General features: G+C 36.0%; 3 protein-coding genes across 4 annotated transcripts; 2 read left to right on the plus strand and 1 right to left on the minus strand.

Moving 5' to 3' along the window:
• Positions 1–830: 830 nt before the first annotated feature.
• Positions 831–5,566, minus strand: LOC133881814 (uncharacterized). 2 transcript variants are annotated; one of them, XM_062320855.1, is made up of 5 exons: positions 4,889–5,566; positions 4,524–4,786; positions 3,422–3,559; positions 2,430–2,669; positions 831–1,609 (listed from the first exon to the last, which is right to left on the minus strand). In XM_062320855.1, exons 1-5 carry the CDS (start codon positions 5,493–5,495, stop codon positions 1,496–1,498), a joined length of 1,362 nt encoding a protein of 453 aa, XP_062176839.1. In that variant the 5' UTR covers positions 5,496–5,566; the 3' UTR covers positions 831–1,495. The 2 variants fall into 2 exon arrangements, with proteins under 2 accessions (XP_062176839.1, XP_062176838.1); XM_062320854.1 differs by having other exon boundaries at positions 2,430–2,678.
• Positions 5,567–9,597: 4,031 nt separating this feature from the next.
• Positions 9,598–14,233, plus strand: LOC133882574 (uncharacterized). Its single transcript, XM_062321777.1, has 2 exons — positions 9,598–10,222; positions 13,824–14,233. Exons 1-2 carry the CDS (start codon positions 9,849–9,851, stop codon positions 14,050–14,052), a joined length of 603 nt encoding a protein of 200 aa, XP_062177761.1. The 5' UTR covers positions 9,598–9,848; the 3' UTR covers positions 14,053–14,233.
• Positions 14,234–16,541: 2,308 nt separating this feature from the next.
• Positions 16,542–18,126, plus strand: LOC133881994 (expansin-A20). The gene is made up of 3 exons (XM_062321075.1): positions 16,542–16,979; positions 17,061–17,379; positions 17,472–18,126. Exons 1-3 carry the CDS (start codon positions 16,847–16,849, stop codon positions 17,773–17,775), a joined length of 756 nt encoding a protein of 251 aa, XP_062177059.1. The 5' UTR covers positions 16,542–16,846; the 3' UTR covers positions 17,776–18,126.
• The last annotated feature ends 582 nt before the right edge of the window (positions 18,127–18,708 follow it).

Below are 18,708 nucleotides of genomic sequence, written 5' to 3' on the forward strand. Positions count from 1 at the left end.
CTACCTGAATGATTCACAAATCACAATAGGCAAAAGGACAATGTCAATAGTGGAATCCTTCCGGACACCATAACTTACTAAATCACGGTAGTCTTCAAGCCTTTTTCCATTGAATAAAATGTCTGTTGGGAAATAATCCCGACTCGCCAAATGGTCCGAGATTTTGGCCCATCAAAACCAGCGACAAACTACCGAAGCTGGATCTATTGGGCCCATCAGTAGAAAGGCCCAAGCAGGCCATGATGATGCCTTACCGAAACCGTCTTACCCAGGGTTGGTAAAATGCCGACTCTGTGTGTGCGTTAAGGTCGGTTTTTTAACTGACCTTGATAGGATCATGAAGGATATCTGGATATCCCATGATCCGTACAATAGCAATTATCGTGGAAGGTGCTTCCCACGATTTAAAGTCGATTGAAGACCAACTCCGCAATGATCGTACAACATGTACCACAATCCCACGATCTAGAGCCAGTTGAAGATGGACTCCGCAATAATCGTGAAACATGTACCACAATCCCACGATCTGGATAGTCGACAAGTGCTCTAGACCCGACACGTGATTCAATGAAAAACTGGACTACTTTTAATACTCTATTTATAAATACCTCACAACTACATAGGTATGGATTCGATTGCTCTCGGTGATGATATAAGAAAAAAAACGCTTGAGATAACATTAACTTCAGCATCGGAATGGAATTGTCGGGCTTTCCCCAACGCAGTTTTTCTCTTTTGCAGGTCAGTTAAAGGCGGGCTTCCAGTTCAGCAAGTAACCAAACCAGAATCTGTTCTAACAATGTCCAGCCATCAAAGAGGAAAACCCACTCTTAAAGAAAACTCGTTCTTGAAATCACAGATGCTTTTACATTGTTGTACAAAAAACCTAAAGGTCTCCCCAATCCATAGACTAACAAATATCGGGAACGAGGCACTAGACATCTCTAATAGGGCTTCTTCCTTTATCCTCAAGTTGCTTTCCAGCAAAGATCAGATACCAGTCGTTGTCCAGGACACCCGTCTGTTCGTGAAAAATGTTGTCCTTGACATCATTCATGGTGTGATTATGCTCCAGTGCTCGACTGCCACACCTGCCACATTGCCGTGAAGTTTGCTGAGCTGGTGACCAAGATTGACATGCGATCTGGTAAGAGGGGCATAACGGGTATTAATTGCAAAGAATAAACTGGTTGGGTCTGCAACTCGAGTGGTTTCTTGAGGGGCATAATGGGAAGTTCTGCTTATAAAAATCACGTGCATAGCATGTGACTCAACTTCCGTCCGGATTTAACTCCAAATCCTGACGGAATACCCTTATGTGATGGTTTTTGATAGTTTAATAACCCGTTTGAGAGAAATGATAGTTCGATACCCTTCCGTCAAAACGGCCTATAGTTCGGTATCCTACTGTGAAGTTTTCTCTTTATATTACTACACTTGCAAGTCATTACAAATTGTATGTTCAACATAAGATGGAGAGTATCCCCCCGCTCCGTTATAACTCATCTCTGGAGCCCTCCTTTCTTGTATGTTCAACATAAGATGCATAAGCTTTGATTATTGACACATAGACATCAATTCCTTTCAAGTACTCATCTTGGTTTAGAAACTGCAACAGGATGGAAAATATGATAGTCATCAGTAGCAGATTGAAAGATTAAGGAACCAAGCTTAAATATGTAATCTAGGTCAGAGATAAGCATAAGCTTCGCTTCGCTTCTGTTTTGTTAAAAACTAAACAAGCAAATCTTGAACATTAAGAAATTGTGATGCAGCAAGCTTAACAATTGTTGCTGGAACTACGAAATCAGTCCTTGGCAGGTCAAAAGTCATTCAGAAAGGAATTAAATAAAATCAATGTCTGCTGTCCAAGTAATAAATGGGTCAAAGAGAGAAATCCAGGGAAATCATATTGGTCTTCCTTGAGAGTGTAATTAATGTGTCTGTTATCTTTTGAGTATCTAAAAATAGGAGTCTGATCTCCATAGTCGTTCTTAAGTCTAGGGATCTCAAGAGGCTGTTCCTAGAGTATTAACTAAGCTTTGAGTTTCTGTATAAAAAGGCTGACACCTCATTCCTTATAGGGTGTCTATTGACTAAGAACCTGGCTGTATCATTGGACAGCAAGCTATTATATCAAGAGTTGGAACCTCTTTTCATTGTTCTCTCAATCTTTTTCCCAATACATTAGATTTCTTTTTGTCACTGGTGTTGAGTTCGTTGGGTTTTCTGCTAAAACATTATATCTGCAGCCTGGGGCCTGCATCAACTTGGATTAGTTCAGATTATGCAGGCTCACATGTGGAATGCTCACACACACAAAACAATGTTCATACGATCACACAACGGATTTTAACTCACGGCCCATGTAAACATGCGGTAAACAGCATGTATTCATTCCACACAAGGACGTTGAATAAGACAGTCACCTCGTTATGATCATGGAGGAGAATAGGAGTGTTTGCCATAGGAGAGAAGCCTATTGCTGGCAAGCCATGTAAGCGATAGTAGTGAGCATCTGTTGCGGCAGGAAAGATTTCTGGCTTACCAAGTTTGCCATTAGCTTTTCTGACAGCTTCTTCTAGTAAGGTCCACCAGGGGTTAGAACTGTCAGTGGCGGTGAGCATTGGCTTCCCAAACTTATCACGCACAGAAACCTTCTGCTTAAACTGCCCAAGCTACAAACAATTAGAGAAAGTGACACCGGGAGAAATAATCATAGCACAGCAACAACAACAATAACAATAAAGGAACATTTTTGTCCCCCAAGAGAACCCAGATTCCTAAAGTATTGACCCTCTGTTATCATGTTGATCTCAATAAGACTATGATTCTGCTCTGAACAAATTAAGTAAAAGAAGTTCCACAATCATGATAGTCCGTACTTCCAGACACAATGCTTTCAACAAATGTAGAAATAGGACTTCCCATGTTAAAGTGGACCTGATGGAGCCATCCCTAAACTTATTTTATTCTATACTGCACACGTATATCAAGCAGTACAAACATACAAAAGAAAGCCAGCAACTAAATGCAGTTTAACATCTACAGAATACCCAACAAAAAGCACCAGTGACAACGTCACAAGGCAACAGCTGCAAGTGTTCCACCACATTCCATGGGTAACTAAAGTGGCTTTGTCCTTGTTTGATTGAAGCATCCACCATGGTCTGAAGATTATCCTCCTTCACAATTCACACCATTTTTGTCTTAAGTAGGTTCTACCCCATATTGCATGGTAAGTATCCCTAATCTTAATCTTACAGAGTACATATCCTCCTTTTGCAGTGTTTAAGCACACTCTTAAAAACTAATTGGTTTCCCACAATCTTATACAGAAATTTTTTAAGCTTACAGCAATAACCTAGAAAATGTCTCTTCCTTGTTATGCTAATACAGTTAAGAAAAAGTTGGTCATTACCTCGAATGTCATATTACGTGAAGCAGGTGCCCATTCTTCAGCGATTCGTCTCTCCAGAGGTTCTGGATTGGCAGTTGGTGGCACTCGAATATCAAAACCTGCTTGTGCTTCAGATGGCTGCACATTCATGACGAAACCCTGATACACAAGGGAGAAACTTGCATGTTTTAAATTGTCAAGAACATATATCATTGTGATGATGACAAGAGTAAGAGGTAACAAATAGGTTCACTCACTATTCTTTAATTGGTAACTTACACATGCATTCAGTGAGTCTCAATACCTTACCCTTCATTCGTTCTTATGAGAGGGAGAAATTGCTATTTGAGCTAGAGTTCATTGGCCACTATTCTAAACCTTTTACATAAAATATAATTCCAACAAGAAATTTTGTAAATTTGTGAGAATTAGGTGCTTGTCAAATGAGGATTAAGCCTTATGACTTGAGGCCTACGGCCCTACACCTCATCATGGGCATGTCTTCTCCAAAGCCTCACACTTGCTTTAGGGTTTTCTTGTAACACCTCCCATCAATAATTGGCTATGTTTGGTGACCCCTTTCCCCACCCTCCTACTTTTCTCAAAAAAATAGTCAATTTTAAAACATTCCAACTTTTTCACTTCTTTTATATCACATTAATAACTTTCTAAATAAAAAAACCCACTACAAAATAAAATTTTTTCACTTTTCCTTACAAAAAATTCATAATTTCTTTTTACTTTATATCACATCAATCACTTTTTACAACTATTTAAAAAAAAAATCACTTCAACAATTTTTACCAAACACACCCAAGTCACCAATTGTACTAGTCTGTTGTAGGTTAGACCTCTAATGATTGGTGTAACTTCCCAGTCACCGGGTCTCCAACAAATATGTTGTCCAAATTGCTAGCAATTTGAAAGAGCTTTTATGGAATTTACATGTCCCAACAAGATGGCGCCCAAAACCTGTTCTGGTAGATGGCCCCATAAAGAGGCTCTCACATTTGCTCCCTCAATTGTTAGCAATTCGGGTATCAAATAGCTCGTATTTATGTACATTACTTAAAATGACACTCAATTCATCAACAAATAAGCTCCAAAATTGAGTCTAACTTACAGTTGGAGTCGGCGTGCCCGCCTTCAAGAACGCCAAATTAACCGAAACAACCTCCCCCTCGGCCTTTAAACCTGCCTTCACCAAATCCAACTGCGAAGCTCGGAACCTCCTCACACTCTCAATGCTTTTCAGCAGATTCTCCATAGCCGTATTGTCATACAACCTCGACCCATGGCCTGGCTGCCCAGTAGCCTTAATCACCAGCCACCACGGACCCCTTTCCGCATAAAACGCCCTGTAGTTCTCATTCGTTGAAGCCAACCCTGTTCCCAAAATTACACTAATACTTAAAACAGAGTACAACAAAACAACCATCTTGGACGGTAAACCTTAAACAACACTAAATAGTACTAAAAACCAGTTACCTTCGTCGAGTAAAATGCCCACATTCAAACTGTTGAAAACATCGGAATCCACGAACTTCTCGGTACCATCGTGGCCACCAATCTCCTCGTCCGGCACAAAGGACAGGTAGACAGAGCGAAGGGGCTGGAACCCAGAAGCCTTCAACTTGCGAATGGCCTCGAGGTACTGCATGCCAACGCACTTCATGTCCTGGGACCCTCTGGCGTAGATGTTGCCGTCCCGGTCGAGGTGGGCACTGAAGGGAGGGTGCGACCACTTGTCGTGCTCGGCCGCAACAACGTCGGTGTGAGAGTTGAGAAGGATTGAGCGGAGGCTGGGATCGGAGCCGGGCCACTTGAGGAGAATCAGAGGCTTGCCCTCCACGAACTCCAGCGTCTGGGCCTCGAGCGAGAGGGACTTGGCTTGGGAGAGGATGAAATCGGCAGATTCAGCGTACTGGGGGCTCGGCTGGGCCGTGTTGATTCGGAGGTACTGTTGGAATCTTGATATAATTGACGACGACGATGATGATGGGTCTGATTCTGCTGTTGCTGTTGATGATGATAATGAGAGGAACAATAATAGCGTAGAAATGAGGTACAGCATAGTTCTGCAACTGAGCTCCATTGTTTCTTTTGCTCTGTTTTGCTCTGTTTTAGGAAGGAGGATGAGACTTGTGACTTTTATGGGAGATGCTTTGATAAAAGCCAAAAAAAACTATATATATATATATATATATATATATATTAAAAAAAAGAAAAAGAAAAAAAAAAAAAAAAAAAAAAAAAAAAAAAAAAAGGTTATAATTACTTGAACATTTGGCTCTTAAAGTGAGTATTAGTCATTCTTATCCATCTAGGCACATGTGACACATCACCTACTACTCATATATGTCACTATTTTTTACTATGATAAACATTTAAGTATTATTTAAACATTATATTAACATATGAGGATGTTATTTCACTATATAGGTTAAAATGGTTTTACTACAATGTTAAAAAATTAATAAAAATAAAAAATAAAAAAATAGATAAATCACAGTCAACCGCTCATGGCCGCATAGATCTCAATAATTTAAAAATGAAAGAAAAAGAAATGGACAACCAAAGAAATAGTGATCTAAACTTATTTATAGACTTTATTATTTTTTCGTAGGATAATAAAGTGAAAACCAAAATAAATAAAATAAAAAAATAAAAAAAATCATCATCATCTTTATTAAAGTTTTTGGCAACACCGTTCTGGCCAAGGATACTTCATCATCTACCATGAAAATTGTCACCTTAACAACTTTGAGACTACAACTTTCTATTTGTCTGTTAATCATTTTGGAGTAATTTTTGTTTTTTATTTGAAAAAAATGTACCAACCAAGAGAAATGACTCTAATTCCAAGATTATTAAGGCAATATTGTTGCTCTTGAAATAACCAGATTTAGTTGATGACGTGGCATTTTGTGGTATGACTTTTTGTAGTGACGTGTCATTAACATAACATCCACCTTGGGATGTATATACTTGGTGAGGCTGACTGTACAATGTATACACGCATTGCAAAACTATTAGATATGGCACGGCATTTCCTTGGGGAAAATAATGAAAGTAAAACGGAATGAGTGATTTGATAACGAATTAAACTTTTAAGGATCGATTTGATCAGTTTTGAACCATATAGAGGTTTTTTTTGTAAAAAAAAAAAAAAAATTCAATCAGGAAATTTCATTCAAAAAATTCAAACAAACATATTGTTCTACTCGTACATTCTTGCGAATTTAATTAAGGAAAAAAAATTCTTCATCCAAACTTGATCAATCAATTGTTGCACGGGCTGATTTGCTAGGTTGTGAGTTGGATACTTTCCCTCTCTTTTAATGTGCATTTTTGCACACCATCTACAAAAGACCCTTGTATCTTCAATAGTTCAATCAATTGATCCCATTTACTCTTTCATCCTTTGGCATTCAAAGCTTGAACTATGTATAGCATATTAGCATCTCCTTAGAGAATAATATGTTGCAACCCCAAATTCATAATAAAAGGCTTAGATGAACACATGATTGCTAATACTAAACCTTCAAAGTCTCTAACTATTATGTAAACACTCATTTGTTTGTTAACTTTGCCTACTCTTGCATTCCAATTTACTTTTACAACTCCATGAGAGGGAGCTCTCCACACTTGTAGCAATGAACCCATCACAAGGAATGATTTGATAAAACATCAAACTCCATGAATTAGTAGAGTAGTTTTTTTCCTAGAAAATAAAAAGTTTTCGCCTATAGTTTTATTTATATTACTACACTTGCATGTCATTACTAATTGTCTTTTATAAAACCACAGTTAGGGATCACTAGGGCAACCCTAAGGTTACGTTTGGAATGCGGAATGATTAAATTATTTTATTGAAAATTAAAAAATATGGAATGAAATAGCCTTTGAATAATCGTTTTCATAGTTCATGAGAAAATTACTACAAGTAATAGGAATGATTATCATATATTCTAATATCAAGGTTATTTCATTCCACATTCTTCAATTTTCAATAAAAGTTATTTATTTTTCTAATTGAATAGTCACTCCGCTTACGTTAATTTAGTGATCCGTGACCACTTGCCTATAAAATAAAAATAATAATAATAACTCATTATGTTATGAAAGTAGTATGGGGATAAGTTAGTAGTCATATTATAGTATAATTATGTTAAATAATGATAGTTATCTATTTGAGTTAGTCTTTTAATTACTTGTAGCACTATGGTGCATAAGTCATTAGTAGTAGGTTTCTATTGTTCTTTATAGGAGTTTATCTCAAAGTTAGAGTAAGAGTTATTTTCGAGTAGTTTATTTGTATTAGAGATTTATCTTAGAGTAAAGGTCAGAGTTCATCTCTTGTTCTATGTTTTTTGTAATTCTCTTATTTATGGGCGTGAGTGATTAATAAATAAAAAATAAAAAAAACAGAATTAATCACAAAATCCTATGTTTGAAAAAGTCTAGGCTCCCTCATATTCGAAGGTTTAGGTTTTCTCAACAGGACCTAAAATCTATCTTATTCCGTCTTTGACAAATCATTCATGTAACACATGACCACTCAAAAAATGTTGAAGACGTGCTTTTTTGAAAACACCCAATTTTAAAAGGCTAAATTATGAATTTAAAGGTCAAATTGCAATTTTACCAAACGTTTAACTGAGTTTTTAAACATCATATTTTCAAATCGCACATTTTAAAATCGTATTTTTTGAAATCGTAGATTCAAACAGACATTAAGTTCATTTTTTTAGATTAAGTGAAAAAAGAAAAAGAAAATTTACCGTAACTTTTAAATTTTAATGATTAATTAAAACTCCTTATGGATGTCCAAAAAGAAAAAAGAAAAAAAAAAAAAGAAAAAAAAAAAAAAAAAAAAAAAAAAAAAAAAAAACTCCATAAGTGTTTTCCTAATCACATTATTTGGGTGACTCCTCTTTGCTCTTCTTGACTATAAATGTAAAATACTTACTCCATTTTATTATATTTCCGAAATAATAAATAGCAAATAGAGAATTGGTTGTAGAAGACCTGTCTCAGCCTTTACTAATAACTATGTGAATTTAATAACTTTAAAACTGTATGATTCTTTTTCTTTTTCTTTTTTCTTTTTTAGTATAGTAAGATATACATTAAAATTAGGGGCAAGTACATTTACTTCCCTCTAATTATTAAATAATTTGTAATATTCTTCACAAACTTTCAATCTGTGCAATGTTCCTTTCAAATTATTAATGGAGTTGCAATGTTCCCTTTTACACAAAAAAATACCAAATTAATTTTGATGTAAATTGAAAAAAAAAAATAGAAAAAAAATCAGAAAGTTCATTAAAAATTTTACCAGGGGATTTTTTTATTTTTTATTTTTTTTATTTTTTTTTTCATAACACAATGCTTAGAGGAGTGAAGCAATAGTGTCACTTGGCAAACATTGTTCAACCTAAATTTTAATAATACATTGTTTCATTGCTTAATCTATAATAGCATTATTTTTTAATACAAACTCCAACAGATTATCTATTTCAATATCTGCTTTTTTAAAAAACTTCAAATGAACTTAATAATATTTTACTGTCGAAATAGAGTAATACTATATACATTATACCATATTTTTATCACAGTATATTAATGTGGCATTACCAATTTACCATTAAATAAGTTATTTTTAAAAGAAAAAGAACAAATAAATAATAAATTAGCAATGCCATATCAGTATTTAGCATTACTGGTCGAAATATGAGAATAAAATATAAAGAAATATGGAGATAACACCATATCACACAATGTGGAAACTTTCAGTTCCATTATATATTTCACCAATAGTTTAGTAACACCTTTTAGAACAATATTTTTGTTATTTAGATAAAAAAAAAAATTAATAAAAAACAATCAAAAACATTGCAAACTATTTTTTGTCTTTTAAGTCAAATCACAACCTTATGAAGTTGAAAGGATCCTATTCCGGATAACTTTTGGATTAAGATCATGAAATAAAAAGAAGAATTTAATGTTGCATACATTATTATCATATAATTTAAAAATATAAAATAATCTAATTTAATACTCAATTTTAATGCATAAAGATTGTTTAAAAAATTGAAAGATATTACTTTAAAATAATGTTTCAAATTTGAAGAAGATAGAGTAGAATATATCGTTTTTAAGTGATTAAAAACCATAAGAATGGCCTATTATGGAACAAAAATCTCCCAAAAAATTCAAATCTTAATTAAGGGAATGGGAGACCTTGGTTTCCCTGATCCAACCACTGCCTGACACGTACACGAGAAGGCACCGCTTGAAACAAGTAGGCCCAAATTTGCTTTGCCAGATTGCTCTGGTGTTTGTTTCCTTTCTGAGTCCTACTCCTCCTCCTATACGCACCAGAAATCTCCTTCTTCTTCTTCTTCTGGTTCTCGTTGTCGTAAGGTATTCTATTCTAGCAAACATGGAGGAAGTTGGATGTGCAATGGAGGGAAGCCGGATCAAAATGGAGAACTACTTGAGTCACCTGTCAAAGAAGCTTGCGCTGTGGTTCACCAGAACGTTCAAGCCCATCATGACCCACGACGAGCTGGAGCCCATCATGGCCACCCTTGGGTTCGTCGGCCTTCCGCCCTCCACCAGCAACGCCGCTCTTCCCTGGAAGGAGTACGCCTACACCGCCGGAGGTTGGGAGAGCAACTCCGACCCGCCGCCGCCAAGGCCCAGGCTGCCCTACCCGAGGATCGATGGCCTCCACGTCTGCACCTACCGGGCCTTCCTTGAATCCCTCAACTTCTACCTCCACTTGCCGGACATCTCCGATCTCTTCCATATCAGGTACTCTCATTTCAATATCTAATACAGTAGTCGTACTGCTATTATGTTTTCTCATTATTGTGTACCCTTTTTTTCAAAATCGGAATTTAAAATATAATATATTTAAGGACATGTTTGGCTATCACTTTTTATATATATATATATATTATTATTTTTTGAAATATATGTTTAAGTTGTTTTGCTAAATTTAAATTCTATTTAATTTTGTCACAAATTTTTTAAACTATCTACATAATTTTTTTTAAAAAAATAATATAAAAAAATTACAAACTCAAATGTGACCGTTATCTTTTGCCCATGTACTTATATAGCATCAAACACTTCTTCAAAAGTGTTTGGAAACCAAACAATAAACTCTTAATTTTGCCGAAAATGTTATTTACACTACATGGTACAATGAGGGCACAAACAACACCCCCTCACATGAGGGTAGACCCCTCACCCCATGTGAGGGAGTGTTGTGTCCCTGTTGTGCACATGGAGTGTAAATAACAAGCCCCTAATTTTGCTACTTTTGTTGATACTCTAATAAAATTTAGTATTACTAATAATGGGTTCTCCGAGAAGATAAGGGAGCTATTTCCACAAATGGCGGTAGAGGAGGAGGATTGGTTTGAATGAACATATTGTGGAAACTTTTTTATTTTTATTTTTTATTTTTATTTTTTTTGTAGTGATTAATTTGAAATGTAACAAATTTAATGGTAGGCCTGTATATCGTCCTATACAGGCGGAGAACTGTGGTTTTTCCGTCTCAGCATCCGCTCTCAATAGAGGATGGATTTGAGTAGAGTATAACTTCAATCAGGTCAAGGCAGAAATTAGGCTTATTTTGCCTTCCAATGATAAGTTGACACGTAAGCTTAGAGGAAAAAAATCAAATAGAATCAAAACATCTGATTTCTTCAACATTTGCTTAAAAAAAAAACCTCTGTCACTCTCCTCATGTTCTCTCCTCCGATGAGACGAACGCTGGCACCGACCAAGACGAAAACCGAACAAAGCCCAATCTGAACCTTCCACCCTCAACTTCTTGTCATCCAAAACCTGTATCACCCCCTTGCCATCGCTAATCCGTAAATCAAGAATTGCGGAAAACTGAATTCCTTTAGGATTGTCATTTTCATTCGCTGTAGGTGGGATCCTTTTTCCAGAACACTTCCTTCCATTCTTATCTGATTTTTTCCATTTACTTGTGAAGTATGATGTAACTTGCAGTCTAAAAACACTGTAAATGACAGAGACCCTACAACTAATCAAGGTGAACACAAGCAAAAATGACAGAGGCCGCCGGCAGAGATGGTAGAGGAGGAGGTGGTGGTCGTGGCAGTGGGAGGTAGGGGTAAGGGGAAGCGTGGGCGGCAGACGGAGAGTTCAGGAATGGGGAGGCGCTGTTCTCGAACCACTACCATGGATTCAAGTACAAAAAAGATGTGAGACAAAAAAGAATGGACTGTTCAAGTACAAAACTAAAACAGATGGGTTTCTTCTTCAAAAAAAAAAAAAAAGGATGGGTTTCACTCTTGCCCTGTTTGGTTGCTGAGAAAAGGGTAGAAAACCAATTGACACATATAGGCCCTTACAACAGCCAAAATAACCCCCAACCCATCATAGAAGTCTCCAAATTTCAAATTATTCCTTCAGTTTCTCATAAACCAAACGGACAAACAACGCCAAAAAAAAAAAGTGAAAAACTTTTAAGGCAGAATGACGGAGATAACTTTCCAATGAAGAAATATGAACCGGAGAACTTTCTACTTCTGGATAGGGATGACGGAGATAACTTTCTACAGAGAGATGGCGCCGTTGAGTGGTCAGATTTGCTCCGATGGTTTTGAGGAGTTTTTCTTTAGCCTAAAGACACGAGTTTTGATTTGGTACTTTAGGCTCTACAGCAACATTTCAGTTTTTTCATTTCTAGCTGATGTGTCGATTGCTTATTAGTGGGCATAAAGTGCTTGTTTTCTGCCATGACCGGACAGAAGTTGCACTCATTTGAGTAACTGTCTGTAAACGCCCACATGCGGACGGTTTATTTTTTTTAAAAAAAAAACTAATTGCCACTAACATCAACTTCATGTCGTGGAAAGCGGCAACGACGGTTACCCAGATGGCGGTGATAGGCGACACGAAGGCCGAAGGGGTCCTCGGAGTGACAGAGAAAGGGGGAGAAATAAAATTTTGGATGGCGGAGGGTAAAGGTTGTTCTTCGAAAATGAGGAAGAAAGGGAAACGATTTTAATAAGGTCGTCTTAATATATATATATAGGCAGAGGTGGATAAGGTCCGGTACTACCTACCCAAAATCCGCTATCCACCCATATGACATATGGATGGATAGTGGATACTGTATATGCCCCGATTGGGGTTACGAACCGGACATCTGCTCGTAAGTCGTAACCCATGCGGGTGGATGGCGGAGGTAGGCCTAATTAATAGTGCAAATAAGGCTTCATATACAATCTAAATAGTGCTTCTTTTGTTCTTATTGAGTCATTACTTTTGACTTTCTGCCCTAAAAGTATGTGCATTTCAACTCTTTTCACCGTAATTTTTGTGTTATACTTCAACATTATTTGATGTACTTTGTCCACAATTCAAAGCAAATTTTGGAGGATGGATTTTACGTTTGTTGTTAACATTCGGCTTAACAAATTTTTTCTCAAACTAAAAAATTACATTTTTTTTTTCTCTTTCTATTTTATCTATCAACTTCTCCAAAAGCTCCAAAAGGCACTTACATTTTATTCTCTATTTTAATAATATTTTTTTTCAAAGAATTTCTTTATTGAGAGGTCAGATAATTAAAGGAATAAAGAAATGTTTTATTATTATTATTATTATTATTATTATTAGTAATAGTAGTAGTAGTAGTAGTAGTAGTAGTAGTGAGTGTAGCAGCTCACCAATTTTTTTTTTTTGGTTAAAGTATTCACCTGATTTTGCTTCTCAATTAGCTAAAGATGAGTGATTGGTGTACAACAGTTATACAGTTACTGATTTTGCTTCTCAATTCGCTAAAGATGAGTGATTGGTGTACAACAATTATACAGTTATTGTACACCTTTCTAGAGACATAGGATGAGACCCGCCCCATGTTGTGTACGGGCCTTTTTCCTTGGCTAAAATAACCTTTAACCATCCGGGTTAAGATGATGTAACACTTGTTTCACCTATTCATTTCTGTTTGTCTTTTTTTAAAGGGTATTAAATGTTTTGTATTAGTCATAATTTTATTTATTTATTTTTTGTATAACATGAATTTACTCTTAATTTGTTATTTTATTTTTAAAATTAGTAGATATGTTCGTTAATATGTTTTGGGATGCATTTTTTCATTTTGATTAAAAATCTTTTATTAAGAGATGTATTCCAAATTGATGTGGAGCTGATTCATAAGAACCTGTAACATTTCTTTTGATTAATTTTTTTAATTCTCTCCAATTTATCAGCTTCACGTCAATTTGATAGACACCCATCTTTTGATAAAAGATTTAATACCCGCTATATTTCTCTTTTATTAAACTACATAGGGACCAATAGAGTTCTTTATTTACCTTAACAATTTTCATGTTATTTATTTATTTAAAAAAAAAAATAGGGGAATGCCATTACATCAAATACATGATCGACGGAGGAAGTGGCGTGAAATAGTAGATGCTTTCTACATCTTCGTTTACAGAGAAGGAACACTGGATCAGGCCACATACAATTTATATCACTCTGATGAGAGCAGCAATAACAGCGGCGGCAGCACCTCCATCGTCATCCGAAATAAGGGCAACAATTCCCCAGCCTCCTGCATTGTCTCTTTAAAAGATATAGTATGATTTGATTGTTATGTTATCAAAAGGTTGAAGAAATACAAACAAAAATATCATACCCAATTTTGTATCTTATAAACCCTTTTTCGGCTTCTTCTCTATTGGAGATATTTGGGGAAATTGTCCCAAAATTTCCTTAATTTTGTTCTCGTTGAGTTTTTAATTTTGACAATTAAGTTTTGGCCTCCGTTTAAAACAAAGAAAAAGAGATTATAAAGCTGTAGAGGTGGGCGTTGTGGTGGCACCAGCACCGTCCCACTTGTGGGAGTGAAGCCACCCTCACCCTCACCCTCACCCGACCCTCTTCTACTTCTTCTTCTTCTTCTTCTTTTTTTTTTTATTTTTTTTTATTTTTTTTATTTTATTGCTTACGGGGCTTGGTAACACATATTAATACACGTGCCACATTTTTATTAGTGTAACATGAAGAATATATCGGTTAGCAAGGCTTTGGTTAAAACCTAAATGGAAAATATGATGGGAGGACTTATTTGTTATAAGACCAAAACTCAAACTTTTAATTATCAAAATAACAAACTCAAGCTTTTTTATTTATTTTAGAGAGACAAAATTCAAGAAATGTTGGGATAATTTGTTTAGATTTTGAGTAATGCTAGAAGTTTCTTTGAGTCGTGTCACTCTTGTATCCTTCCAAAAATGAGGTGGCTTTTAAAATTACTATTACTTGTGATTGATCACGAGTAATCCTAAAAATCCCTCATATGTCACTCTTGTGTCCTTCTAAAAATGATGTGGCTTTTAAAATAATCATTTAATCAAAATTCAATAGTGATTAATTACAAGTCCAATGGTAATTTTAAAAGTCACCTCATTTTTGGAGAAATACAAGAGTGACACATGAAAAACTTCTAAAATTATTCGGAGATTTGTGAGGAGCGCAAGTAATTCTAGTACCCATGCCTTTTTTTTGTATCCCTCTAATAATGATGTGGCTTTTAAAATTACCATTTGATCAAAATTTAATAACGAACGATCACAAGTTTAATTGTAATTTTAAAAGTTACATTATTTGGTAAAAAAAAAAAAAAAAAAAAAAAAGAAGAAGAAGAAGAAAGCACATCTCATTTTAGGGAAACGGCAAGAAAGAAAGATTCATTATTGATGTCAATGGATGTGGCCCCCTTTTCGAAGGCTTCTTTTTTCTGGCCAAACAGTCCTGAGGAGCTGACTGACATTTAAGACATGGACCGGCGCTAGTGGACCGAATCCTTAAAAGACCATTAAATATACTCGGATAAATCAATTAGGGTTTAGGGTTTTAGAGCTTTTGGCTCATTGGACTTTTGGGGCTATCCTCCCATCTGGGCTACCAAGCTGATTAATAAGAGTATTTATATTAGTGCTAAGTAAATATTTAGTTAAAATTTAATTAAAGAATATATTCATTTTTTTTTTTATTTTAGTTATTGATATTTTTAAAGTACTTACATTTGACTTAACATTTAATTATACATTTTTACTAATTCATTTAAAATATTTTATTTTTATTTTTATCTCTTTTCACTATTTTCCAAAAAAGAAGAGAATATGATTTATTATTATTATTATTATTATTATTATTATTATTTGTTATTAATATAAATTATTCATTGTTAAGGTAGCAGCTTAATAAATTCTTAGCTATTTTGACTAGCGATGTGAATGTTCTAAAATCATGTTTGAGATTGTGTTGAGAAATAAAATCTTTGTTTAAAATAAAAAATAAAAAAAAATGTAAAATTAGTCTATATGGTTGGTATAATTTATAAATCGCTTTTTATAGTATAAAAAATAATTCAGAGGTTCTTATGGGAGGTAAAAATGACAGTTTACTCCATTGAGTCAATTTCCGTTCACAACTTAACAGAGTTTATTTAATTGTCACTTCATACCAAATAAAAACTAAAAAGTGGCAAATGTCACTCTTTAATAAAAAAATAAATATATAAAACTAAAAGATATATTTAAATTTTTTTTTTTTTTTAAAAAAAAAAAAAAAAAAGGTGGCTGCCGACCACCCCTTTGGGGGTGGCATGTGAGCCTAAAGGTGGTGAAAGATGGCTTGTTGCCATTTTTAACCACCTTTGAGTGACGTTAAATTAAGCTAAATCACAATGACTAATTTCCCGGAGGTCAAAGTTGACCCCATAATAACTCGTGTTTACTGATTTCTATCCAAGAAAAGTAACAGGTCCAAAGGACTTTTTGGAGACCCAAGAGTTAAGAGTTAGAAGCTCCGTTAACTAAGCAAAAAGGCAACAACATATCCGAATTTTGTGCTCCCCCGGGTCCCCCCCCCCTTTGGCTTTCCTCTAAAAAGAAGAGCCCCAAGCCAATACCACATTGATTGCATAGAAATGGATCCAAACCCGAGGAGCCAAAAAAATTAAAAAAAAAGTAATTTGAATTTTCAATTACTACTTATTTTAAAGGCTTTCTGCTATCACACTGTCTGGTGTCTGCCACCAAGTCTTTCTCTCTCCATCCCTCGAACATAGCCAAATGCTGGCTCCAGCCTCCAACATGCCTTTTTTGAGTCTCCATTCGCCGCTGAAAAGAGCAAAAGAAACAAAGGAAGCAAAGAAACCAAACAAATCCCTCTTTTGTTTTGTATTCACCAACTCCAAGCCCTTCACAGTTTCTACACAATGTGAAAGGGCTCCATTGTTGCCTCTTTGTCAAACTTCCATTTTTTTTCTTCTTCAAGGTTTTTGATCCGCCCAAAAAAAAAAGGTGTGAGCTTTCTTCACCCTTCATCAGTCCCCCCCCTACAAGCCCCAAAAGAAAAAGGAGTGCTTAAATGGGTGCTCTTCAAGCCACATTTCTCTTCTTGATTCTACTGAAAGCATGCGAGATAACTGATGCTGAGGATGGAGAATGGAAGACAGCTACTGCAACATACACCAAAGAAACTGATGGATCAATCATTACAGGTAGTTTTTCAAGTTACTGTCTTTACTACATAATTTTACAAGAAAGTGATGATAAAGTTTTTAGAGTTAATTATGTTGCAGAAGGAGCTTGTGGGTATGGAGACCTCCACAGGACTAGCTATGGGAAGCACAGTGCTGGACTAAGCACCATTTTGTTCAACAGGGGGAGTTCTTGTGGGGCTTGCTATGAGGTGAGATGTGTTGATCACATATTGTGGTGCCTACAGGGGAGCCCCTCTGTTATTCTCACTGCCACAGATTTCTGTCCTCCAAATTATGGACTCGCGGCCGATTATGGTGGTTGGTGCAACTTCCCCAAAGAACACTTCGAGATGTCAGAGGCTGCATTTGCTGAAATTGCAGAGAGAAGTGGTGATATCGTGCCAGTGCAGTACAGGAGGTAACAAATCAAACACATGGAAGAGTAAATTGTTGTTTTATACTCATCTTGCAACTAAGGGAAACATTTTGTTTGTGCCTAATTCTGTGTAGGGTGAAGTGTGAAAGAAGTGGTGGGCTGAGATTCACTGTGAGTGGAAACTCACGCTTCTTTCAAGTTCTAATCACCAATGTAGGTCTGGATGGTGAAGTGGTTGGTGTGAAAGTGAAGGGATCAAGAACAGGGTGGATAGCTATGGCAAGAAATTGGGGACAGAACTGGCAATGCAGCATTAATCTTACAGGACAGCCTATATCTTTTGAGGTGACTGCCAGCAGCGGAAGAACACTAGCATCTTATAATGTTGCTCCAGCAAACTGGCAATTCACTCAGACATTTGAAGGGAAACAATTCTAGTTATAGAAGCTTGCTTTTGAACTAAAATGTGAAAGCTTGCTTCATAAATTTCTCGAATATGAAAACTTTTGAAGTCTTAATCATGAGTTCATCAGTGTTGAGGATGTAAGTTGTAACCACATGTTTAGTTGTTTACAGATGGTCACAAACATCTCTAGTCACTCTAAATTTCCTGCTAGCTCACAAAGTTGAGGTTATAGTCAAAAATTGGGGAGGAAAAGTTGCAGAAGAAAGTTGAAAAAATAGGTATACGAGGTCCCAGTTTTGTCTCTTCATGATATCTTGGCTTTACTTTTGTTGATGGAACGTGTAATAGTTAAAAGTAGCAGTGTATATACCCTGAGTTCTTTCTCTTTGTTGTCCTGGCGCTTGACGAATTAGAGCACTAGCAGCAGCTTCCCAACCGTTTTCCTTATATTTAGGGAACAAAACTACTTTTTGTTTTCCTAAAAAAAAACACCCCCACAATAGATTTCCTTAATTTTTCCTATACTAATTAAATATTATTTTTTTACTCTTATTTTATTATTTTTTCTCTTTCCTACTTTTATTTTTTTTTATCAATTTCTTTTCTTCTCCCACTCGTCTTCTCTCTCCTGCTCACCCGTCTTCTCCGGCTGTTCAACCGAAAATCACCCTCTGCTTCGTCGGAAATCGCCTCACTTGGGTTCACCGGTGGCGACCCATCAACGATCGGCTTCTCTGGGTTCGCGGGTTCCGGTGATCTCCCTCTCCGTCTGCATCTCTCCCTCCTGGGTTCATTTTCTCAAAACTCCCGATCTCTCTCTCTCTCATCTCTTGGATTTTCTCACGGTCTCTCTCTTTCGTCTAAACCTCTGTTCTTCTTGAAGAAAATAATGAGTAAAAGAAAGGAAACACAAAAGAAGAGAAGGAGATGAAGGAGACGAAGGGATGCGACGAAGTGATGAAGTC

Source organism: Alnus glutinosa, chromosome 11 (genome assembly GCF_958979055.1).
Source record: "Alnus glutinosa chromosome 11, dhAlnGlut1.1, whole genome shotgun sequence".
Classification (NCBI taxonomy): domain Eukaryota; kingdom Viridiplantae; phylum Streptophyta; class Magnoliopsida; order Fagales; family Betulaceae; genus Alnus; species Alnus glutinosa.